Source organism: Terrapene carolina, unplaced genomic scaffold, assembly GCF_002925995.2.
Source record: "Terrapene carolina triunguis isolate 2854851 unplaced genomic scaffold, T_m_triunguis-2.0 Scaffold238, whole genome shotgun sequence".
Classification (NCBI taxonomy): domain Eukaryota; kingdom Metazoa; phylum Chordata; order Testudines; family Emydidae; genus Terrapene; species Terrapene triunguis.
In genome coordinates, this window is record NW_020664589.1 from 14,715,722 (window position 1) to 14,736,194 (window position 20,473).

General features: G+C 48.7%; 1 protein-coding gene across 12 annotated transcripts in view; it reads left to right on the forward strand.

Annotated features, from left to right (window-relative positions):
* The window catches only part of DAB2IP (DAB2 interacting protein), a 316,132-nt gene that overhangs the window by 266,791 nt on the left and 28,868 nt on the right, over positions 1–20,473 (forward strand). For all 12 annotated transcript variants that reach the window (XR_003899889.1, XM_024211147.2, XM_024211152.2 and 9 more), the window contains 3 exons: positions 10,850–10,994; positions 13,793–13,937; positions 19,188–19,424. Coding sequence is in view for 11 of the 12 variants with exons in the window: in XM_024211147.2 (XP_024066915.2) it covers positions 10,850–10,994; positions 13,793–13,937; positions 19,188–19,424 (527 nt within the window). In the remaining variant the exon portion in view is untranslated. The remainder of the gene's footprint in view (positions 1–10,849; positions 10,995–13,792; positions 13,938–19,187; positions 19,425–20,473) is intronic.

Here is a 20,473-nt window from a genome sequence, read left to right on the forward strand (position 1 = left end):
ATCCCGTGAGTTGCCGGCAAGCTTGCAGAGGAGTGCGACTCTCAGCTAGATTGTGGCTTGTCATCTCGATGTATTGTTGAAAGGACAGAGAGCTGTCAAGCTTTATCCCCAAATAAGTAGGGTGCAGTTCAAAAACGATTGGCTGGTTGCTCAGAATGACCTGCCGCTGTCAATGAGCTAACCAGTTGGCAAGATGGATGGCACTGTCCTTAATATATATATATAGGTTAAGTTGCCACTTTGAAAAGTACTTGGCAAAGGTGTCAGGGTCAGGCAGGTCTCCAGCTCCTCAGAGCTATTGCCAGGCAGAGATCATCAGCATTTACGAGCTTCATTGCCAAGGTGGGAGGTAGGTCGGCTGTATACGTGTTAAGGAACATCGGAGTGAGTACAGATCCCCGGGGAAGTCCACTGTTCATTCAACGTGGGCCTTGATGGTGTGGGGTAGGAGAAACAGATGCTTATCTCACAAATTCAATCCCAGCTCACTGGTAGGAATGAGACCAGAGGCAGTCTGAGGATCTGGATCCATATTAGGTTTAGACTAAGACGCAGGGTTGGGTTGTGAGGCTGAATCAAAAGCACCAAAATCTCATGAGCATTGGCCAAGATGGCAGAACTCTTGAGAGATCAGCTGTTCTTATGAGATAGCCACCATCATTTCACAAGACACTGGCCACATCCAAACAGAAGCTGGAAAATTAGCCCCTATCAGCTTGGAATGAAACATGGAACCAAAATCATGGGCCTGCCACCTTTCCCCCAGTTCTGATATATGAAGGGCTTCAGAGGTGAGGTTCTGTTTTTGGCTTATTTTGGTGGTTATCTAGCCCCCAAAAAGACATATCAAGGAGCAGTGCTCTTTCTTCTGCTGGTGTTCTGTAGCATTGCAGGCCAGGGTATGTCCCTTTCGAGATGTTGATGTTGGAACGTTTCTACCTCTGTGCATTTTCCTTGTCTGTTTTCCCGGAACTGTCACTTGAAGGGTCAGGCTCTGGCACAGTCAGGGGCAGTCACTGGGCTCAGGTAGGCTACTGGCACAACATAGGCCATTATATCATGGCTATTGCATATATGGAGCTTTAACAAGATCTTACTGGCTCCATGTTGTGCTGTGAAAAGAATTTTGATTCCACTTAATTGTGTTCTCAGGTCTGTTCATTGCTTGAGAGTCCAGCTGCTGCCAGAAAATCTCTGTCGGCCTTTGTCTTGTATATGTTTTACAGTTTACGGTCTCAGCTGGCTGCTTTAGTTTACATGGTGTTTTAAATGTATTCAGTAAACTGCCAATATGTTTTAAAAATCAAATGTTTTGCTGTTGTGTAGTGTAAGCCTAGAACTGAACTGGAATATGTTTTCCTTCTCCAAACTTGGCTTCTTCCTTCGCACACTAATCCAATTTTGTATGTGTGATCATGAATGTCAGGAGACACAGTGCTTTGCTCAGAAGTGCTGGGCTCCATACTGTTTAATTTAAAAATATACCCTGACAGCAAGTGTATTCCCTGAACAATGAATGACATGGGTTTGCAGTGTTACTCAACCTTTGGGGTACCAGGGGCCAGCTTGCTGCCTTCCTAAACTGTTACAGGGAGATTTCAGGGACCAGCGCCAGTCCACGGACCGGTCCTTGAGAAACACAGGAGGAGAGAATGCAAGGGGCCCTAGCCAGGTGGGTAGTGTGTTTTCTTCACACCTGGGAATCGTGAGCATGCCAGTGTCCAGGCCCAGGCTTTTCACAGTGGAGGGGCTGGCACTGATTCCACAGGTGTAACTACCACACCCTCCCCCTGCCGCAAAATCTGCCATTTGCCTTTTGTACCTTCTCATTTTTGATGTATTTTTTATTTGTGCAAAACTGCGTTGGTGGTGGTTGGGTTTCTTCAGGAAGTTCTGCCATGGCACAGCTGTTTCCCAAACCGGCATCTGTAATCAAAGGGCATGTTGGTATCCTGCTACTAAAACACTGAAGTTCAGGGACTTCTGACAGGAGTACACATACATAGGTCTCTTTCCCAGACCTGACGAGGAGCTCCATGTAAGCTCGAAGGCTTGTCTCTCTCACCAACAGACCTGGGTCCAATAAAAGCTATTACTGCCCTTGCCTTGTCTCTCTCATTAGCACACATGCGATCCAGCCCTGCCAACCCTTAGCACAACTCCCGACCCACCCTTCTCCGTCCCCCACAAAGAGTATGGCCGGACTCTGGGGTCTTTGGGATAGCTAGTAATCTTATGACCCTTATCAGTTCAATCCTCTTAAGGTTAAGTCAGTCCTATTAGTCAGGCTTGTGATGTGCGGAACCTTGTCATTTCAAAATCAATCTGCCCAACAGTCAGTGATGATATTGGCTACAATAAACTCCAGCACAAAAGGGATTGCATTTCAGAGCAGCAGGGGTGTGGGGCATAGCTCTGCAGCTCTCATTAACATTGCTGGCTAAATAAACCCCTTGCGCCTCCAGCTGTGAACGTATCCCTTAAAGGTGCAGGTTAGATCTTGTGTAAACATTCCCCAGGTTGGCCAGGTTATAAAGTGCTCCAAGTACAATCTGAGCAGGACTCGTGGTCCCACACCTTTGCTGCCTGTTATGCCTGTAGAAAAGCCTTTCCTTACTAGGAAACGTTGCTGCTCTTCACTCCTTTGCTCATTGCCTCTCCCAAAGAAACGTCCCTTGTATCTCCTTGTGCTTTCCTTGTGACGAAGAGCCGGCTGGCTGTGTGTTTACATCCAGAGGGTTGCAGCAGACATGGACACGTGCCCCAGGAAGCGTAGAAGGATGTATATCTACAGACAGACACGTTGGAGCTCAGATGTGGGCTGTCCCTTATGGAAGCAGCCCATGGAATTGAGTAGAGAATGACACTCCGGCTACAGAATTCTATAGAATGGCTCCAGAACCATTTAGAAAGGGTCTTATTCCTTGTTAACAGCTATAGACTTTTAGAGAAATGTCTGTAGAGCCCTATTGGTTTCATCCCTATTAAATCCTACTGGGACTTTTCCAGAGGACTGGGGCCTTACCGATCCATGAAGGCAGGAGTGCACCTGTCAGCACAGGTTGGAGGGAAGAGCATCCATGCATGGAGGTGGGGGCGAAGGGGCCGGGGGGCACAAAAGGCATGTGGGAGAGCACATATCCAGGCTTATTAAATCATAGGGAAAGGCTTCCTGCCCCTTTGCAGCGTGGGTGGGGGGTTGGTTGATTGATTTGTTTGTTTGTTTTCTGGAGTGATTTTATTATAGAGTTTTATTCAAGTTTGACATTGGCAGATCTGTTGATTAAAATTACGAGCTGTCTGTCATGGCGCTCAGTCCAATATTTGAAACACAGCTAATGCAGGATGGGCTTGTCTCTTAATACTTTTTACATTCTCCAGGGCAGAGGCAGGTTTAAGCATAACCATTGTGGTGCAGAAAGATAACCTGGGGGCAAGGAGTGTCAGAATTATTGATTGAGTGAAGGAGTGAATTAACTGTCTGCGCCTCTTCTGGTTAGTCTCTAGTGAAGAAGCTTTTTCTTCCCGTTATTTTTTGTGTTTGTTTGAGCTTAGCAGTTAATGTGCTTTCTCACGCCTATTGACATCCGTTATGAAGGGTTGCTTTTCTGAGCGGTGTTGGTTTTTTTACACAGTGGACTTTTCAATCAGTTCTCCAAAGTTCAGGGCCAACAGTTAGCTGCTGGCCCTGTTGCATGTAATGGGACTTGTAGGCCCAGCCTGTCTGTTGTCAAGGAGCAACTGGCCACTTGAGTTTGGATTTCCAGATAAGAACATAAGAATGGCCATACTGGGTCAGACCAAAGGTCCATCTAGCCCAGTATCCTGTCTACCGACAGTGGCCAATGCCAGGTGTCCCAGAGGGAGTGAACCTAACAGGTAATCATCAAGCGATCTCTCTCCTGCCATCCATCTCCACCCTCTGACAAACAGAGGCTAGGGGCACCATTCCTTATCCAGCCTGGCTAATAGCCATTAATGGACTTAACCTCCATGAATGTATCCAGGTCTCTTTTAAGATCATGGATACATCATATTGCCCCCTCTCTGCCCCGGTCCAGCGGGGTGGAGACTCGGGCATTGGGAGGAAGAGGGGTAGAATGGGCAGCAGCTCTTCGAAATTAGGGTTCAGATAAAACAAGACACTTTCCTCCAACCCCTGTCGAAGCTGTCACTGGACGTACCAGGTGCCTCGGCTCTGGCTGAGACTGTGAACTCTTTCTGACCAATGATCTAAAGCAGTGGATCTCAACTTGTTACAATGTGTTACCTGGGCCAAAGGGGCCAGGTGGCAGGGCAGTGGCAGCCCGGACCCTGACCCCGGACCCTCTCCGTGCGGGGCCGGCCGGCTGCCCGCCCACCCTGAACCCCTGCCGCGCGGCTGCCCCAGACTGCACAATGCGGGCTGGCCTTTAGCACACAGCTGAGCTGGGCCGCAGCCCTGGGTGGTACAATGCTGCTCCCCGGCAGGTAGCCGTGTGGCTGTGGTAGTGTGGTTCACCCAGATGGGATGGAATGAGCCACTTCCACAATGGGCGTTCCACAGTCCAGGGCCACCGCAGCAGAGCCAGCTGCTGACTTCAGTCAGGCTAGTGGTGGTTGTGAGAGTGTGAACTGAAGCCTGCAGCACCAGAAGGTATTTTTCCTGCCTTCCCTCATCATGTCACAATTCTGGAGAAGTGGAAGTGGGGCCAGTCTGTTTCCTCCTTAGTGAAGCATGTGTGGAAGCCCATTAAGGTTGGTCAAGGGGAGAAGGAACCCAGAGTTTCTAAATGCCACTAAGCCAGTTTAACTCCTGTGTGTGTTTTCTTCAGAGATCTGTTTTGGAAGGACTGTCGGAGTCATTATTAGGACAGGGTGCACGGCACTTGGGGATGGGTAGACCAGGCTTGCTTTGTCTGAATGGTTTTACTGGTAACCAGCCTTGCAGTGCTGCTGTCAGACCCTGGATTTATTCCGCTGGATCTCTGTTCTTTAGCATATCAAGGTTTGTGAAGCGACTGGGCTTGTACAGGTTTGTCTGTGTCCAATCTGAAGCAAATACCATTAAACAAACACTTAAGGAGGTCTGGAGAACCTCAGTAGAGCCCTTCTACTACCCCTCTGGACACTGATGGAATGAAATAACAAATGCTATTTTCTTCCATAGCTAGGGGCCCAAACTAAAAACAACACCCTGCTGATCTCTGCTGCTCAGAACCACGGAGCTTTATTGGCTTTAGTTATTGCATTTGATTCAGCCTCTTGTGTTGGTGAGTGAGGCCCCAGGAGGGGTTCTGCAGGCATGTGTGTGAAGACGACATTCTGGTTATGTAACCCAGCACTGATCTGGCCCATTTGTGTGGGGGAGAGCCAAGTTCTGGCCGACAGCACTGCAAGTACAATGGCAAGGTACCAGGAGAACCGATCCAGTGACATGCCCCAGCTGGGATCCAGATCCGAAGTTCGGGGTGTTCTGTTCTGGAGGTTTGTCTTTGATGATAATGCAAATGTTCGGGGCCTTCTCAGTCCTTGGAGTTGAGCTGGACAGCTAGAAACCAGCTGCGGTGAGATTCTCCAAACAGTCCTTTCTCAGGGCATTTTCTAGCCCAAACTAGGCCGGGCAGAGGCACATGAACGGGTCAGAAGACTGGGCCTGGGGACATAAGGGTCTGTGTTTTAGTCCCACGGCTGCAGGGCTGTGGTTCAGTGGTTAAATAACAGTGTCAGGATTCCCCATCCAGCTCCCCGCTGTCACTGGCTGAACTCCTGACTTAAAATTTAGTTGCCATAATCAAGGACTTTGACTTCTCATGTCTCTGTACAGGGCCAAGCTGCTGGAGGGCAGGGTGTAATAATGACCAGAGCAGGCATGTCATGGGAGTCTCTTCTCAGCTTGCTTTATGTTGGGTCACTCACACCCAGAGTTTTGCATTAAGTTGTGGATTCTAAGGAGCCCTATAACTGGGCTGAAGCCACCAAAATTCACTTGATTTCTGGCCAGCCCTGTGGTCCATATATCTCAGCCCCCTGGCCCAAGTTTTGCTTTTGTATCAAAACTCCGAGCTCAGCCTGGGTTTGGGTCTTGCTGCCCTGTGGCCAGGAGTTGTTCCAGCTCCCAGCCAAGTCCTCAATTGACACACACACAAAAAATGCAAACACTTGGCTAAGAGAAGCGCTAAAACTCAATGGTCCTGAGATAATGAGTATGTTGGGAAAGTGACAGGAAAGAGTATCAGGCAAAGCCAAGGTCAGCGGCTGCTAATTAAGAATCAGCACCTTGTGTCAGCCTGAGCTGCTGCTTGGAATTGAAACATACACAGGAGAAACCCAGGAAGCTAAAGGTGATAGAGTTACACTGATAGCAGCTAAAGGGATTTGAGCAGGGGGGTTTAAGTTACTTTCCAGCTCCTCTGATAAAAGGGGAAGAAGGCAGAGAAAACAGCGAGGGGAGGGAAATTCATGCCTGCTCGGTTGCCAGAGAATTATGGAGCTTACTGGGCCCACAAGGGGAGAGATTGTCTGTCTAGAGAAATAATCTGAAAGACTTTTTAAAAAAAAGCTTGTCTTGTATTATCGAGGCTCCTGTGCAGGGAAGGCTCTGCGGGCGCGTCGGTCCCAGCGCTGTGAACGCAAGGCCTGTGGAAGTCCCATCCAGCTGGCTTGTGAAATTGGCCAGGGTGCTTGGGCACACCTGTGCAGCAGCCGTGCATGCCCCTGTGTGCACAATGAAGCCCTCCCCATTACAGACTGCCCTTCAACCTGCCCTGATGGCTTTGCTTTCCCATTACATGTGCCTGGTGATGCCTGTCTGTAACCTTTATGGGAAAGTCCTACAGGAGTTTTAAACCAACCTATAGAATTATCTGGCAGGGACATTGTTCTTTGTTACATTCTACAGGATGGTTTCAAAATTCTAAAGGAAGGCTTTTGTTCTCTGTTGATTTCTGTCGGTCTCCAGAGTTTCTATAGAGCCCACTTGATTGCATCCCTATCAAATCCTATCGGACTTTTCCAGAAAGGGAAGTGTTAGGCGCCTCAGCTGATTACACCCACATTTGTAAATTCAACTGCCAATGCTGCTAAGATCTTTCCCATTCTGGCACTAGAGCTGTGTCAGCCTGCCCTGTAATTCAACAAGCACAGCTGTAAATTCATATTCCAAAGACTGTATGTTTGAATCATGTCAATGCCTCTACTGAAATGTTAGGGAAAAGTAAATGGAACGTATTGAGTGCCTGTGTCGATGCATTACTTAGCGGAATGGGATCTGAAGGCCTTCTGACAGAATGGGTAGCAGGGCGGGACAGGGAATCTACATAATGAATGGCCGTACCAGAACATTGATTCTATACCTGCATGGCTCATAGCCTACACAGAGACTGGTATATGATTCAGCGCCACATGTTCTCTTCACGCACCCTGTTGTGTGTTTATGTCCTGCTGGGCTTTTGTTTTTATTTCAATGAAATGTTCGTTCATTGTAAAAAGGAGTCAGCAGTTGCAGGAACTGAAGAGATACCTGCCAAGCACCTAGAGCAGGGGTCGGCAACCTTTCAGAAGTGGTGTGCCGAGTCTTCATTTATTCACTCTCATTTAAGGTTTCGCGTGCCAGTCATACGTGTTAACGTTTTTAGAAGGTCTCTTTCTATAAGTCTATAATATAGAACTAAACTATTGTTGTATGTAAAGTAAATAAGGTTTTTAAAATGTTTAAGAAGCTTCATTTAAAATTACATTAAAAGGCAGAGCCCCCCGGATCGGTGGCCAGGACCCGGGCAGTGTGAGTGCCACTGAAAATCAGCTCGCGTGCCGCCTTCGGCACACGTTCCATAGGTTGCTTACCCCTGACCTAGAAGATGCAAAGGCGTATTATTATTATTATTGTAGCTGCTCATATTATTGCACATACTTTCCTCACTGCAGGGCAGACTGCGTAGGCATTCGGATGGTGCGGTACTGTCCCGGCTGGAGTTGTGCGGACCCCTGGATTCAGTGTTTGCCTCTTGTGGGGCACTGACTCTGCAGCTCACGTACAATGGAAGATTGGCATTTACTTCTGTTCCCAGGCATCACTAAAGACCAGTTAGACTAATTCATGAGATGCAGTCGGGACTAGCAGTATTATTGGCCTTACGCACTGATCAGAATTGCTGCTCCTATTGATCACGGTTGGCACATGAGCCTTGCCTTTGGACAAGGTGTTTGGAAGGATGGAGGCGGATGTTAAAATACGACTGGGTATCACTTTATTTCCGCTTACCGTAAATATGTCTAATCTTCCTAACAGGGGGAGAGCAAAGCAGTGGCCATCAATCATGTCAGTGAGCTGCACTACAGCTGTCAGTCTGTGCTGAGGAATCGGACCTCACAGTGCTTCACAGTCCCTATCAATCTTTCTTCCCTTTTTAGTGCAGAATGTACTGTAAACAGTCTGGATTTTTCTTTTTTTTCATGACAGAGGCACGACAATGCAGTGTCGGTAAAGAATGAAGTCGCTTGGGGCTGGAATGGGCCATGTATCACTTCAGTAGTTCCTTCGCTTGTAGGTCACCAGTTCAAATTCCACACCGGTTGGAAAGTGACTGAAATTTATCCCCATTTGGCCTATGTGAGATGAGTTGATGTGTCTTAATTCAGCTCCTCGTGGACAGGTGTCTACATCCAAAATAAACATCCAGGACTAGAACTAACTGCCCCCTGAGCTGCCATGGCCAGGGCGTGGAACCTGAATGACTGTCTCACCCGCAGGCCATGGGTGAGGCACATTTGTCAGGACAGCGGATGGGGGAAGCTTGTTCTGTTGTGCCTATGAGTGTCCATTGTGTGGATGGAGGATGACAGGCTCCAAGGCTGTTGATCTGGCATCACTATATTACTTAGTTATCTTGAAGGGTATGTCCTTCCTCCCCTGTCTGGACATCAGTGATGTCTTACTGGAAAGTGTGCGGGGGTGGGATCAAACCAAACCTCCAAAGTCTCCAGAGACAGATTCTGAGACCCCCGTCAGATTATCTGGCCTGAGCCTTGGAGTATCAAGTGTTACACTGTACACACTCAGATAATCAGAAACACCTCCTTCTCGCTAATGGAAAACTGGTTCCCAGGGACCGCCCCTCTCCCAATACCAACACTGCCTCTTTGAGAGCAAATCTGCCTTGGTCTTGGAGTCAGATGGCTGGTGTTAGGGTTTGACTGGATTTCATGGGTCCCCAAAGTGAAGAAAATCTATTCAGATCCCATCTCTTTGAAAATCTTGAGAATCAAGACTGGAGGTCTTCCTGAAATGTGCTGCTCATTAGTTTAATCATGTGATACCCCAGCGTATCTGTCCCATGTCTACAGCGTTGGTTTCTGTAAAAGGGAAAGGTGAATGAGTCGTTACTTTGTCAAAGGGGAGAAAACATTGCGGCCCGGACTCATTTGCCTTCCTTGACATCATTCTGCTGTGCCCGTGATAGCCGGGTGGGGCAGATTCATGGACATGAGAAACCATGAGGTTCTTCCAAGCTATGCATGTACCTTGCTGGCCCACTGACTGCACAGTATTTATTTGGGGAATGACAGCAGAAGACTTGGAGATGGGCATTGCATTCTACGATTCATGCCCCAGGCAACAGGGTTGTGTGTTTTACAGATACTTATGGAAGCCGAAGGAAGGAGAATTTCATTATCTCTGTGAAGAGTTATCACCAAGCACAAGATTTTGTTTTAGTGGAAGGCAGTTTAAAAAAATGTCTTCAGCTGTATAAGTAAATTTACCTGTCAGCATTCCTCTCTCTCTTTCTCTCCTGCATGAGGCAACAGTCAGAGGTTTAATGTGGGTAATTCACACAGTATCTGGCAGCTGATTTCCCTTCTGCCCTCCAAATGAATGTCAAAGTGCTGGGAAGGGGCAGGACACCTTTCAGTACCCAGAGCAGTCCTGGGAGCTTAAACAGAATTCCAGAGCAAACATGTTATTAGCAATGCAGATAACAGTATGCGCAGGTGTTCTTAGCATTTAAAACTGTGCAATATTTAACCTGCACTCACAGCTACTGCCAACTGAATACTATGCCTCCCAGTGGCTTTTCAGCTGGGCACATGGAGAATCAGGTGACCCTCCTGCCTTCCTGTTAACCCCTTCATTCTAGCAAACACAGCGGTGCTCTTTGGAGTGCGGATGTGCTGTTAGACTTGGCAAGTCAAGGTTGGCCCTCACTGATGCAGAGGGCAGTGCTGGCAGCGTGGTTTGTCCCCACTCACCAGGCACATCGCTGTGCAGCACAGAGATTAATGAGCAGTTGGATTCCATGCACATCAAACTGGAAATGCGTCCATCAGCGGGAATGTGGCAGTACTGTTTATTTGCCTGAATACTAGAGTAAATATGACATTGAAGTATCCTGGTGCATATTATGGGCTTGATTTTCAGCTATTAACCGGGGGCACAACAAACGGCATTTGAACATTGTCTAGCTGTTTTGCTGGCATTGTAGTTAGATGTGTAAATGCAGCTGCAGTTAACAGGGTGGACAAAATTGTGCCCAAAAAACCCAGGAGGCTGGCCCTTTAAAAAGCAGGCCCTCAGTGAAGACGATGATGGTGGTAGTGTTCAAGATGCATAAGGGCTAGAATGGCTTATTTTCCAGATGGCTAAATAATAACTCTTCAGAGATGTATTGTACTACTCCTCTCCTTTGTTAGGAGTTGCGGGGGAGCTGGAGAAGGGGCAGGGTTGGTAAAGGAATGACTGATACATGCAGGAGAAGCAAGAGGGTTTCATGGCCTGGCCCCCTGCGAATGTGGAGAAGGAGGATCGGTGTGTTCTCTGCTAAATGACGCATGTGTCAGTAAGGGATAACCCACAATGGACTTTCCTTTTCAGGATTTCTTGACTGACCTGATGATGTCCGAAGTTGACCGCTGTGGTGAAAATGAGCACCTCATTTTCCGAGAGAACACGCTGGCCACGAAAGCCATCGAGGAGTACCTGAAGCTGGTGGGGCAGAAGTACTTACAGGATGCCTTAGGTATGTGCAGGCAGGAGCAGGGGTGGGGTGGTTGGATCTACCCCACGAAACGCCTTAATCTCTGCAGTCCCTTGTGGTCTCCATTATGGAAGGAACATTAACTCAGCACTGCCGGCCTTCGGTTCTATCAGGGGCATCAAAACTACCCCGCAGAGGGCTGCTCTGGCAGTTTGTCAGGAGCTTATGGTCTGTGTGTCTATTGCAGATTAGTGTGGGGGGTCCAGCCTGGGGACTACAAATCCCAGCATGCAATGCAGTCAGGCCACTTGGCTCCAGATGGAGCATCAGATGCTGAAGCATGTAGTCTGTGTGGGCTGCCCCAAAGTGACAGCAGAGGGCCATACTTTACAGCTCTGTGGGGCCGCCTTGAGGTCACTGCTGAGTTATCTAAGCTTAGCTCTTTAATCTACTTTCAGAGGAGAAAGCAAATTAATACTTTTAAATTATGTTATGCACCAGGTCTTCTGCCATAGCATCCCGGCTCCCCATACATGCATTCGCAGTGTCACACAGGCCTTATTGGATCCTTCCACCTAGAGAGTAAATCAGTGACCCCAGGCTGATTTTTCCCTGATCACTAATGGATCTGATGAGAGCTCACAAATTTGAGTTATGACTGTTGCATTCCATGTTGTCAGAAACATGCTGGTTTTAAAAAGGGCTGGATAACTTTATGACCCAAACAACAGCTATACTGCCACAAATCAAGATAATTATGGCTTCTGCTTCAGGGCAAAAGCTGATCAACTTTGGAAGGTCTGTGAGAAGTCCCACATGGGCAGCACTGCACAATGGTCAGGTGCTGTTGGGGGAAAGGTGGGGGGTGAATTGCCTTCCTCTGAAGCATAATCTACTAGACTCAGCCAGAGACACAATAGAGGGCTTGCTGGATCCATTCTCTGATCTGATGCACATTCATACATTATCTCTGTTTATCTAGCTGTTAATTTCCTTCTCATTCATACTAAATTCATGGCAAGATCCTGGCAACAGGGTCACATAACATTAGGAGGGAGGTGATTGTTAATGCCAAAAAGCGGAAGTACCAGATTAAAAATAGTAGGGATGGAGACCAGGGGTAATCAGGCAAATTCAGTCAAACCAGCAGACCTCAGGAGAGTTTTAAAAAAGGGATATTATTTGTTTCTACTTTCTAATGATTTCTGGCTGAAGGTAAGTCTGTAAGCAGATTACCTTTAAAAATGCTAAGAAGCCGGAAGATTAACGAAGGGCTAGAATTTCCAGGGCTAGATTGCAAATATTCCCACTGCTCCAGGCTGGTGCAGGGGAAAGCTGCAGCAGTTGTTCATTGTTTGGGGTGCGGATTGTCGGTAGATATTTGAAGAAGGAAACAATTCATCTTTGTGTGGCAGGGTAACACAATAGTGCATATTGCCTGCTTTCATGGGGCAGGATATCACAGCAGGCATCACCTGGAGCAAAAGCTGGCCAGCTGAGTGGAAAATACATGGGACAGGCTCTTCGGTAAATCACTAAAACCTGTTTTGGGCAATAGAAGGGAGAAAACCCAGAAGGGAACTGGCCAAGGAAGGGCCCGTGGTCAGCAATTGTTGGATAGGTAAACGGATTGGGGTGAAAAGGGAAACTGAACCTCTTCCCAGAACTCAAACAGATTCTTTTTGCAAACTCATCTGCACTGCCTGGGAGCAGAACCTGAAGCAGCACAGCCTGCTGGGGAAGGTGGTTTTCCTGGGATATCCAGCCCAATCAGACACCTTCCCAGGGAGCTTTGTTCTGTCCAGGTTGTCAGCTTAGTCCTGCAGCCCCCTGAGATGCAGAGAGGCAGCCAAATCCTGCCTGTATCCTCCCCTGTGTCTCCACCACTTCCCTTGGAGCCTGTCCTGCGTCTGATTCTTCCACTGCCTTGCTCCTTGTGTGGTCAGCTACTCCTGTGCACAAGTTAGGGGGTGGGGGGCAAAACACCCCCCAGTCCGAATGGCAATAGTTCTGCCCACTGTGCACAGGTAGAAATGGTGGCGCAAGTGTGAGGGAGGGGTGAATCAGGCCCAGAACATGTAACACAGGGCGTGTAATGAATGATCAGCTGGCAAACGTGAGTGAAGGGAAATGCGGAGAATGACCTTGACGTGACACTGCCTGGTGGTTTAGCTCTAAATCAACCAACCAGTAAAACTCCTTCTGGGATCTCCCCCTTCGACTGCCCATTTCTCCTGTGGCCATGTCGTAACCTGTCACCGGCACAATCTCTAGCGTCGCGACACTATCAGCTGAGATCATAATGACATGCTGCCGAGTCCGGACCTCACCAATCACCCTGGCATGTATGGACTCTGGTAACATCCTGTCTGCTAGCGTAGCACACGGGAGTGATCTGTCCAAACCAGCCCCATCCTGGGGGAAATCCGGGCAAGTAGCACCCTAGGAAAGTTGTGCTTTGGCAAAGCAGCATGACAGCAGTATATCCGTGTCACTGCCTCAGGACACCTCACTAGAACTGATGCTCACCAGCCAGGGTTTCAGTCCCTTTCCTCCAGGTTTTCTAGTATTGATCCATAAACAAAGGATTCCAGACAAAAATACACCACTCAGAACAGTGGGTCCGAATCCCCAGACACCTTGCAGGCTCTTAGCCAGCTGGGAGGAGAAAGGCCTCGCCCTTCCCGCTAGGTATCTTCTCTTGCCTTATAGTCCCACTCTTTATCACCCATGTGACAGGCCAGGGTCCAGGTTAACCCCTTATACACTGGGGCTTGTGGAATGCCTTTCTGCCTTGCCACCAAAGACCATCTCTCTCTCTCTCTCTGTCTGTTTTGTAGGGGAGTTCATCAAAGCTCTGTATGAATCAGATGAAAATTGCGAGGTGGACCCCAGTAAGTGCTCATCCTCGGACCTTCCTGAACATCAGAGCAACCTGAAAATGTGCTGCGAGCTGGCCTTCTGTAAAATCATCAATTCTTACTGGTCAGTATCCCTACAACCTCATTTCCCTCCACATGCTTTTACGCTGCTGCAGACATGGTACTGCTGTAGGTGGGGAATGTACCATCGCAACACTCGGGCTGTTTTGCATTGTCCTTTCTTCTAGTCATGAAAGACAGCTATTCACAGAGCCCTGTAGGTTGCAGATGCCCTCAGTAGCTGCTGGGAGTTGTAGTTCTCATTTTCAGCTGGGGGGCTGCCCCGGGACACCAACCCACCAGGGAGTGGGGTATCCAAATGAGCAGAAGCAGGACCCTCGGGGTGCTGTGCAGGGAAGCAGGAGGCAATGTCACTTCCTCCTTCCATGCGCACGCTACAAACACTCACAGCTCCTTATTGGGCCCCCTTTGGGTCTTGCCTGGGAAGAGAACGAGGCTGGTCATGGCTGCAGAAATGTGCCATTTTCACAGTGACAAGTGTTTTTCAAAAACTGACTTCATTTTGGGAAACATCACATTTTTGTCTACAAAAAGTGATCACAGCGACAATCAGTTTGTGCCCAGCTCTGTGTGCCCATTGTCTGCAAGGGGCGAGACTCTGCCCTCCTCCACAGTGTCATCAGTGAGAGAACAAGGCAAGTGTGTTGTTAGCCGAAGTGTGGCTGCAGTGTGGCTTTGCTTTTACATTTCTTTTCAGTGGGTAGGTGAGTGGGATCACTTGACTCAGTGATTCTTCGTTAGCATTCTTAGTGATGCCAAGGGTGGTGTGTGTACACGCACGCACACAAAACTCAGCAAGGGCAATGGAGGGAGAGACCAAGATACGCCTTCCCCAGCGAGACCTGAGGTTAGCAGGTGGAACTCCGCTGCTGTTAATCAGACCTGAATTTGGCCCAGTGTGTGCATTGATTCCTATTGAACCCCCTAAGAACCCATTCAGACAGGGATTGCAGCTTTGCAGTGTGATAGACTTGAGCAAAGTGTAGAAATCAGTGCCATGAGCGCCATAGGGAATCAGGTCAGACTCTGCACACTCCCCCAGACTCAGGCACACTGTTCACTCATGCACACCTTGCGATGCGATTGAAGAGTCTTGGCCTTTTGGCTAAAACCAAGTGCCAGCACCACATTACTCTTTGCTATGTCCACCCCTGGGCTGTCTCCTGCTCTTGCAGGGGTTGGAGAGCTCCTCAGTCTTTTCCATCTCTACCGCCTCTGATCTTGCACTTCTCTAACGTCAGGTGAGGTTTGGAATTTCTGTGTAGCAGGTGGTGCCTACGTTCTAACCACGCCTTTAAGGAAGCAGCACTGAACATGGAAGGCACTTGGGCTGCACGATGCCGAGTGCCCCAGAGGGCGGGGCAGAGCTGACACTGTTCATTTCCCCATTTCTCTCTCTCTCTCAAGCACCCTTTGGCTCAGTGCCGTTCATGCCTGTGGAGGAGCCTGTCTCTCCACATCAGAAGCAGCTTGCGCAGCGATAATGGGGAATTCCTCACTTCACTTCACAGGGCTCTCGCCTGGAATCACGGACCACTCTTGGCAGCAGCTTCTCAGCTGTGAAGTGATGGAGGCTGGGGCTGTGGGGGTCTGGCTGGAGCTGGCTTGGGTAGACAAATGCTAATGGCGTATGCTGATCACAGCTGGCTTAGCTGCTCTTTGGGGATTCAGTTTGTGGTGGTACTTATCTATACAGAGTGTTTTCTAGTATTCAGGGCAGTAGGAGCCACAACTCCTTGGGGCCTGTCCCCGATGCTCCCTTTAAAGATGCCCTGCAAAGGGAAAAAGTTGGGCCTGTGCCCTTTAAGCTTCTTTGATGGATAAAGAAGGGCCTGAAAGAGTTTCCTCTTTCATTTTCTGTCGTCCTGCCTTTTTTTTTTTTTACATTAGAGATTTGGGTCCAGATGACATCACCAGACTCTGGCGAACGAAAGCTGAGCAAATGGATGGGGTTTTTATCAGACTGCTTAAGTCTCTGGCTTTAGTTTTTATTAATGCCGGTTTAATGTTAATGTTTCTGATCATTTTGGAGAAAGGAAGTCTCCACTAAAGATTCATCCCCCAGCCCTTCCAGGACGGTGTGAAAACTCTCACTGGATAATCTCCCAAGACATCCAATAGGTCCTTCAGCAAACCTGGGAAGGAATAGAGTTGATATTCCTCAGGGAGAGAACAGGCAGCCAAATAAATGCTCACTTCAGACCTCCTGTATCCACCACAAAGAAGCAAAAAGGGCAGATTCTTCTCCTGGCAGCCTAGAACTTACTATGGGCCAGTGAATTGCTCTCTTGGCCTCAGGAATTGCACTTATTTGCTTCGCATGAGTGACACTTGATGTCTTCAGTCATTGGCAAATTATAGATGGAAGAAGACAGAGATGCAAATTATTGTTTGTTTGAATTCATTTCTGGCTAAAAATAACTGAGGTGCCATTAAATGGTCAAGATAAAAGTAGGCTAGAAAAGAGACCCAGGGGAAGTCAGAGATGCAATGGGGAGATGTGTTCCTCCAGCCCTCCCTTCAGGAAAAGGCTGAAGCAGCCGGGATGCTGTTCTCAGGGCCTTGCTGTTCACTGATTCTTGAGGAATAATTGGGCCGACGAGTGTTTTGGATTGGCCAAGGTACCCTGACAGTTAAAGATCTTGCTTTAAAAATAGAGTGGCAGAGTCTGCAGGCGGAACTGCTGGAGAGAGGGAAGAGGTTCACAATAACTGAAAATTGTTACAATTATGGCATGATTTGGACATCTGGAAAGTTTCACTGTAAGCAGAATTTCAGCATGCGGAAGCTCGTTACAGGACAGTTGGGTAATGAATTATGGACCCCTCCATCGCATAAAGCCCTGCTAACCAAATTCCATCCTTCATTATACAATTAAACGTTTATGGTCTGTCCGACTCCCGTCCTGCATTAGAAAAGAGCACTTCGCGTTACTGCGTGTGCTGCTGTCACATACATTTTAAAGGGGTATTTTTCAGTAACTCTTCAACCTGTCCAGATTGTTCAACCCTTAAATTGCTTAAAGGATTCCAGTCTTACTGGGCAAGTACCATGAAGTAAAGGGGTTTGCCCATTTATATGGATTAAGCCAGAGTCAGAGGAGGAGGATTTAGCCAGTGTGATTTGGAAGGCCTGGGATAGAGAATTTGTAATGGCCCTGGGCTTTTATAGAGGGTGCCGGAAGCAGATCTCTAGTGTATGCAGCTTTCTGCTGAGATCATTCATTTTTTTAAATGTCCCCCCTCCGTCAAGTCCACATGGCTATAAATTAACTATTGTTCTCGGTCAAGGGACCTTTAGCATTTCAGAGTTGGAAAAACAGAGCAGTGTTAAGAAGGGGGAAAGAGAAATGAGCTGGGGACAGAGAGATGGGCTGAGAAGGGGAGGGAAGAGACAGAGATGAAACAGACAGACTGAGGAGAGAGACACACCCAGTGACATTTAAAGAGATCAGCATGTGCCACCTGTTCCCACACAGAGAGTTACTGCTTCAGAGCTAAGGGTAGCGATAGGACTCTCCAGTGTCTCCATGGGTAACTGCTGGTCAGTGCTGAAGTGTCAATGGAGACAGGTCGAGAAGGGGGGCGGGGGTAGTACAGGTGATTGCAGTAGTGATTGGGGGGACTGCTGGTGGAGAGCAGCCACCCAGGCTCCCTGTACCGGGTGCGATGTCTGCCCAGGCCGTGTGAGTTTCCACCTTTACGCCTCAGGCAGCCAGGCCCAGCGCCAGAGGGGGCTGGCAGGAGACAAGTCTGCGCAGGTTGCCTCTCACTGTCACGTAGCTCGTCCCCCGTTCTCGGCAGAGGAGCTGGGACGCTCTCCACGGAGCTGGACCGTGCTGTGATGAACCCCAGGCTGGGTGTGCTTTTTCCGTCGGGGTCTCGGGATCTGTTTGCTTTTAGACAAAGAGCTTGCTCGACAGGCAGTGCAGCTTCCGGGGGGAGTGCCCTGGGCATTCTGTGCCATTGAGCTGCTGGCACCTGGCCACGGCTGCTCAGACCCATTGTCCAGCCTCCCTTCTGGGGCTGGCTGTGTCCAGCTGAGTAAATAAAACATGCTGGGAACAGGATAAGGGGGGAGGCTGGGAATGGGGAGGGGAAAAGGAGAAACAGGCAAGAGGCTCTCTGGTGATAAGCACCCGCAGGAGCCAGAATCCACGGGTTAAACCCAAGTGAATTTGCCTGGAATTCAGGATAAATGGGCTGGATTCTCGCCTGAGTTACACTGGCGTAAATCAGGAATAACTTCAGTAGCTTCAAAGCAGTTACTCTGGATTTACACCAGTCTTTGACACACATGCCTGTACAACATTAACTTCCTATTCCCCGCACCAGTATAAAAGACGGGCCCTGGATAGAAGAGCATTTTAACTTCGTGTGATCTCCTAGATTGGGTGTGCGTCCAAGAGCCAAAAAGCCCCAAGTTCTAATGGTGGCCCCGTTACTGACTTCCTGTGTCCCCTTGGTAAAGTCACGTCACCTCTGTGCCTCAGTTTCCCACCTGCAGAATAGGGTTGGTAACATTTTCCAGCCTCGCCGGGAAGGGGTGGGAATGACTCGGTTAATGTCTGGCCAGGGCTTTGGTTTCACTCTCTGTGCAGTTTACATTTCCCACCTCGCTCCCTTTGGGCAGCGACACTAGCCTGGCCGGTTACATGCGCGGTTCTGTTCCCGGGTCTCGGGCACTAGCACAAGGTGGCTGTTTGGGTTCAGGGCCCAGCTGAGAAGGTTTCAATCCCAGGACAAGCAGTTCTCTTTGCTGAAACTTAAAAAGCCAGGCTGATATTTTTTTTCCTATTAGGCTTTTGTAAATCCCATTTTAATGAACCCTGGATGGGGCCCTCAGTCCAGCGGACAGGAGCCCATTAGGAGCCAAACCTGAAGGCTGGTGTGAGCCTGCTTTTCTGCACGTTCAGCTCCCAGCATCTTCAGTGGAAATAGACAGTGGGGCTAACTCTGCTTGGTGGATTAAGTTGCTTCTCTTGCAAGTTTCAGAGGCAACCAAAACTCTTCCTGTGTAGCCCACTGGTTCAGTGTGGCTTCCTATCCCCTTCTAGTGGTAACTCCACAAAAGAGAATAAGAGCCTATTATTGCTACTGGTTAATGGAGTTACTCTTTCAGCTCAGGGGATGGAGGCCTCTACTTTTAGTGCTGGAGGAGCAGAGTTCACGCCCCACGGATGACTTATGGGGAAAGGGGTTGCTACGCTTGGTTGTCATATTTGCCAGCCAGAACTATGAAATAGGCTCAAGTTCCTAGCCCTAACTTTACAAGCCCTGAATTCTCATTGCAGCGTCTTCCCAAGGGAACTCAAAGAGGTTTTTGCTTCGTGGAGACAAGAGTGCAGTAACCGTGGCCGGCCAGACATCAGCGAGCGGCTCATCAGTGCCTCCTTATTTCTCCGGTTCCTCTGTCCGGCCATCATGTCCCCCTCCCTCTTTAACCTGCTCCAGGAATACCCCGATGACCGCACTGCACGCACTTTGACCCTCATTGCCAAGGTCACACAGAACCTCGCCAACTTTGCAAAGTAAGTTGGGGGGAAGGAGTTGGGTTTGTTCTCGACAAGCATGAAGGAAACGCAGTGTCGGTTAATTGAGTTCAGTGACTATTCAGTGCTAGCCTGACAGCCTGCAAGGCAGCCATCCTGCGTGGGACGCAGCCCAGAACTGCAGGCACCCAGGTGCCAAGGAAGTCAATGGCAGTGACTTTGAGGGAAGCAGGAGCAGGGTCTGGTGAGAACGCAGTCTTCGGCCTGTCTGCTGAAACTAGCTGCAAAGGGGGCCAATTAATGCCAGGTGTGATGTCAGGAGCAGGACTGAGATCCACCTCATTGCAGATTGGCCACTAAACAGCAGTAGATAGGAAACCATTGCTCAGAGAGATTTGGTGGCCATTTTTATTCCCACTAAGGAAGTCAGTCAGTCAGCAAAGGCAATTCTGTCCCTGCTGCTACCTTCAGCCACACTCTAGACAGACGAACTTACAGAAGTGCCTGCTGGTTCCTCTGTTTTCCACATTCCCCCCACGGGAAACACCTTGCCTTTCCCATTCCCACTAGGTCAGTGCCTCCAGCCATACCTCAACTGGGAGAGAGACTGTTTTATTCTCCAAACCAAGGCCTTTCCTGAGCAGAACGGCCCATTCTCAACACAGGGAGAGGCAGATAGAGCAGAAGTTGAAACGCCTAGTTTTGAAGTATACCAGGGTTGGTAAGAAAGGTGCCATCCACCATTCTGTCCCACAATTACCTAGCTGGATGTGACTATGGTATCCGTAGCTCTGGGGAAATCTGCTCCCTCAAACTCAGCTCAGGGATCACCCCAGTTATTAAAATGAACTTCTCTGAACTTGGAGGATGAGGGAAGAAATTGGGGAAGCTGTCAATCTCTATCTAAGTCCAGTGGGTTGGTGGAAACAAAGGAAGAGATTTCTGAAAATCTTTCCACTGGCTGCAGTGGAAGCTCTGAGCTACTTATCCTGAGCTCTGATAACAGAACCATGAGCTCTTGGAAATGTGAATGGACAACCTCAGTCTAAAGCTTCTTAGAATTGCAAACTAATTTAATTCACATGCAC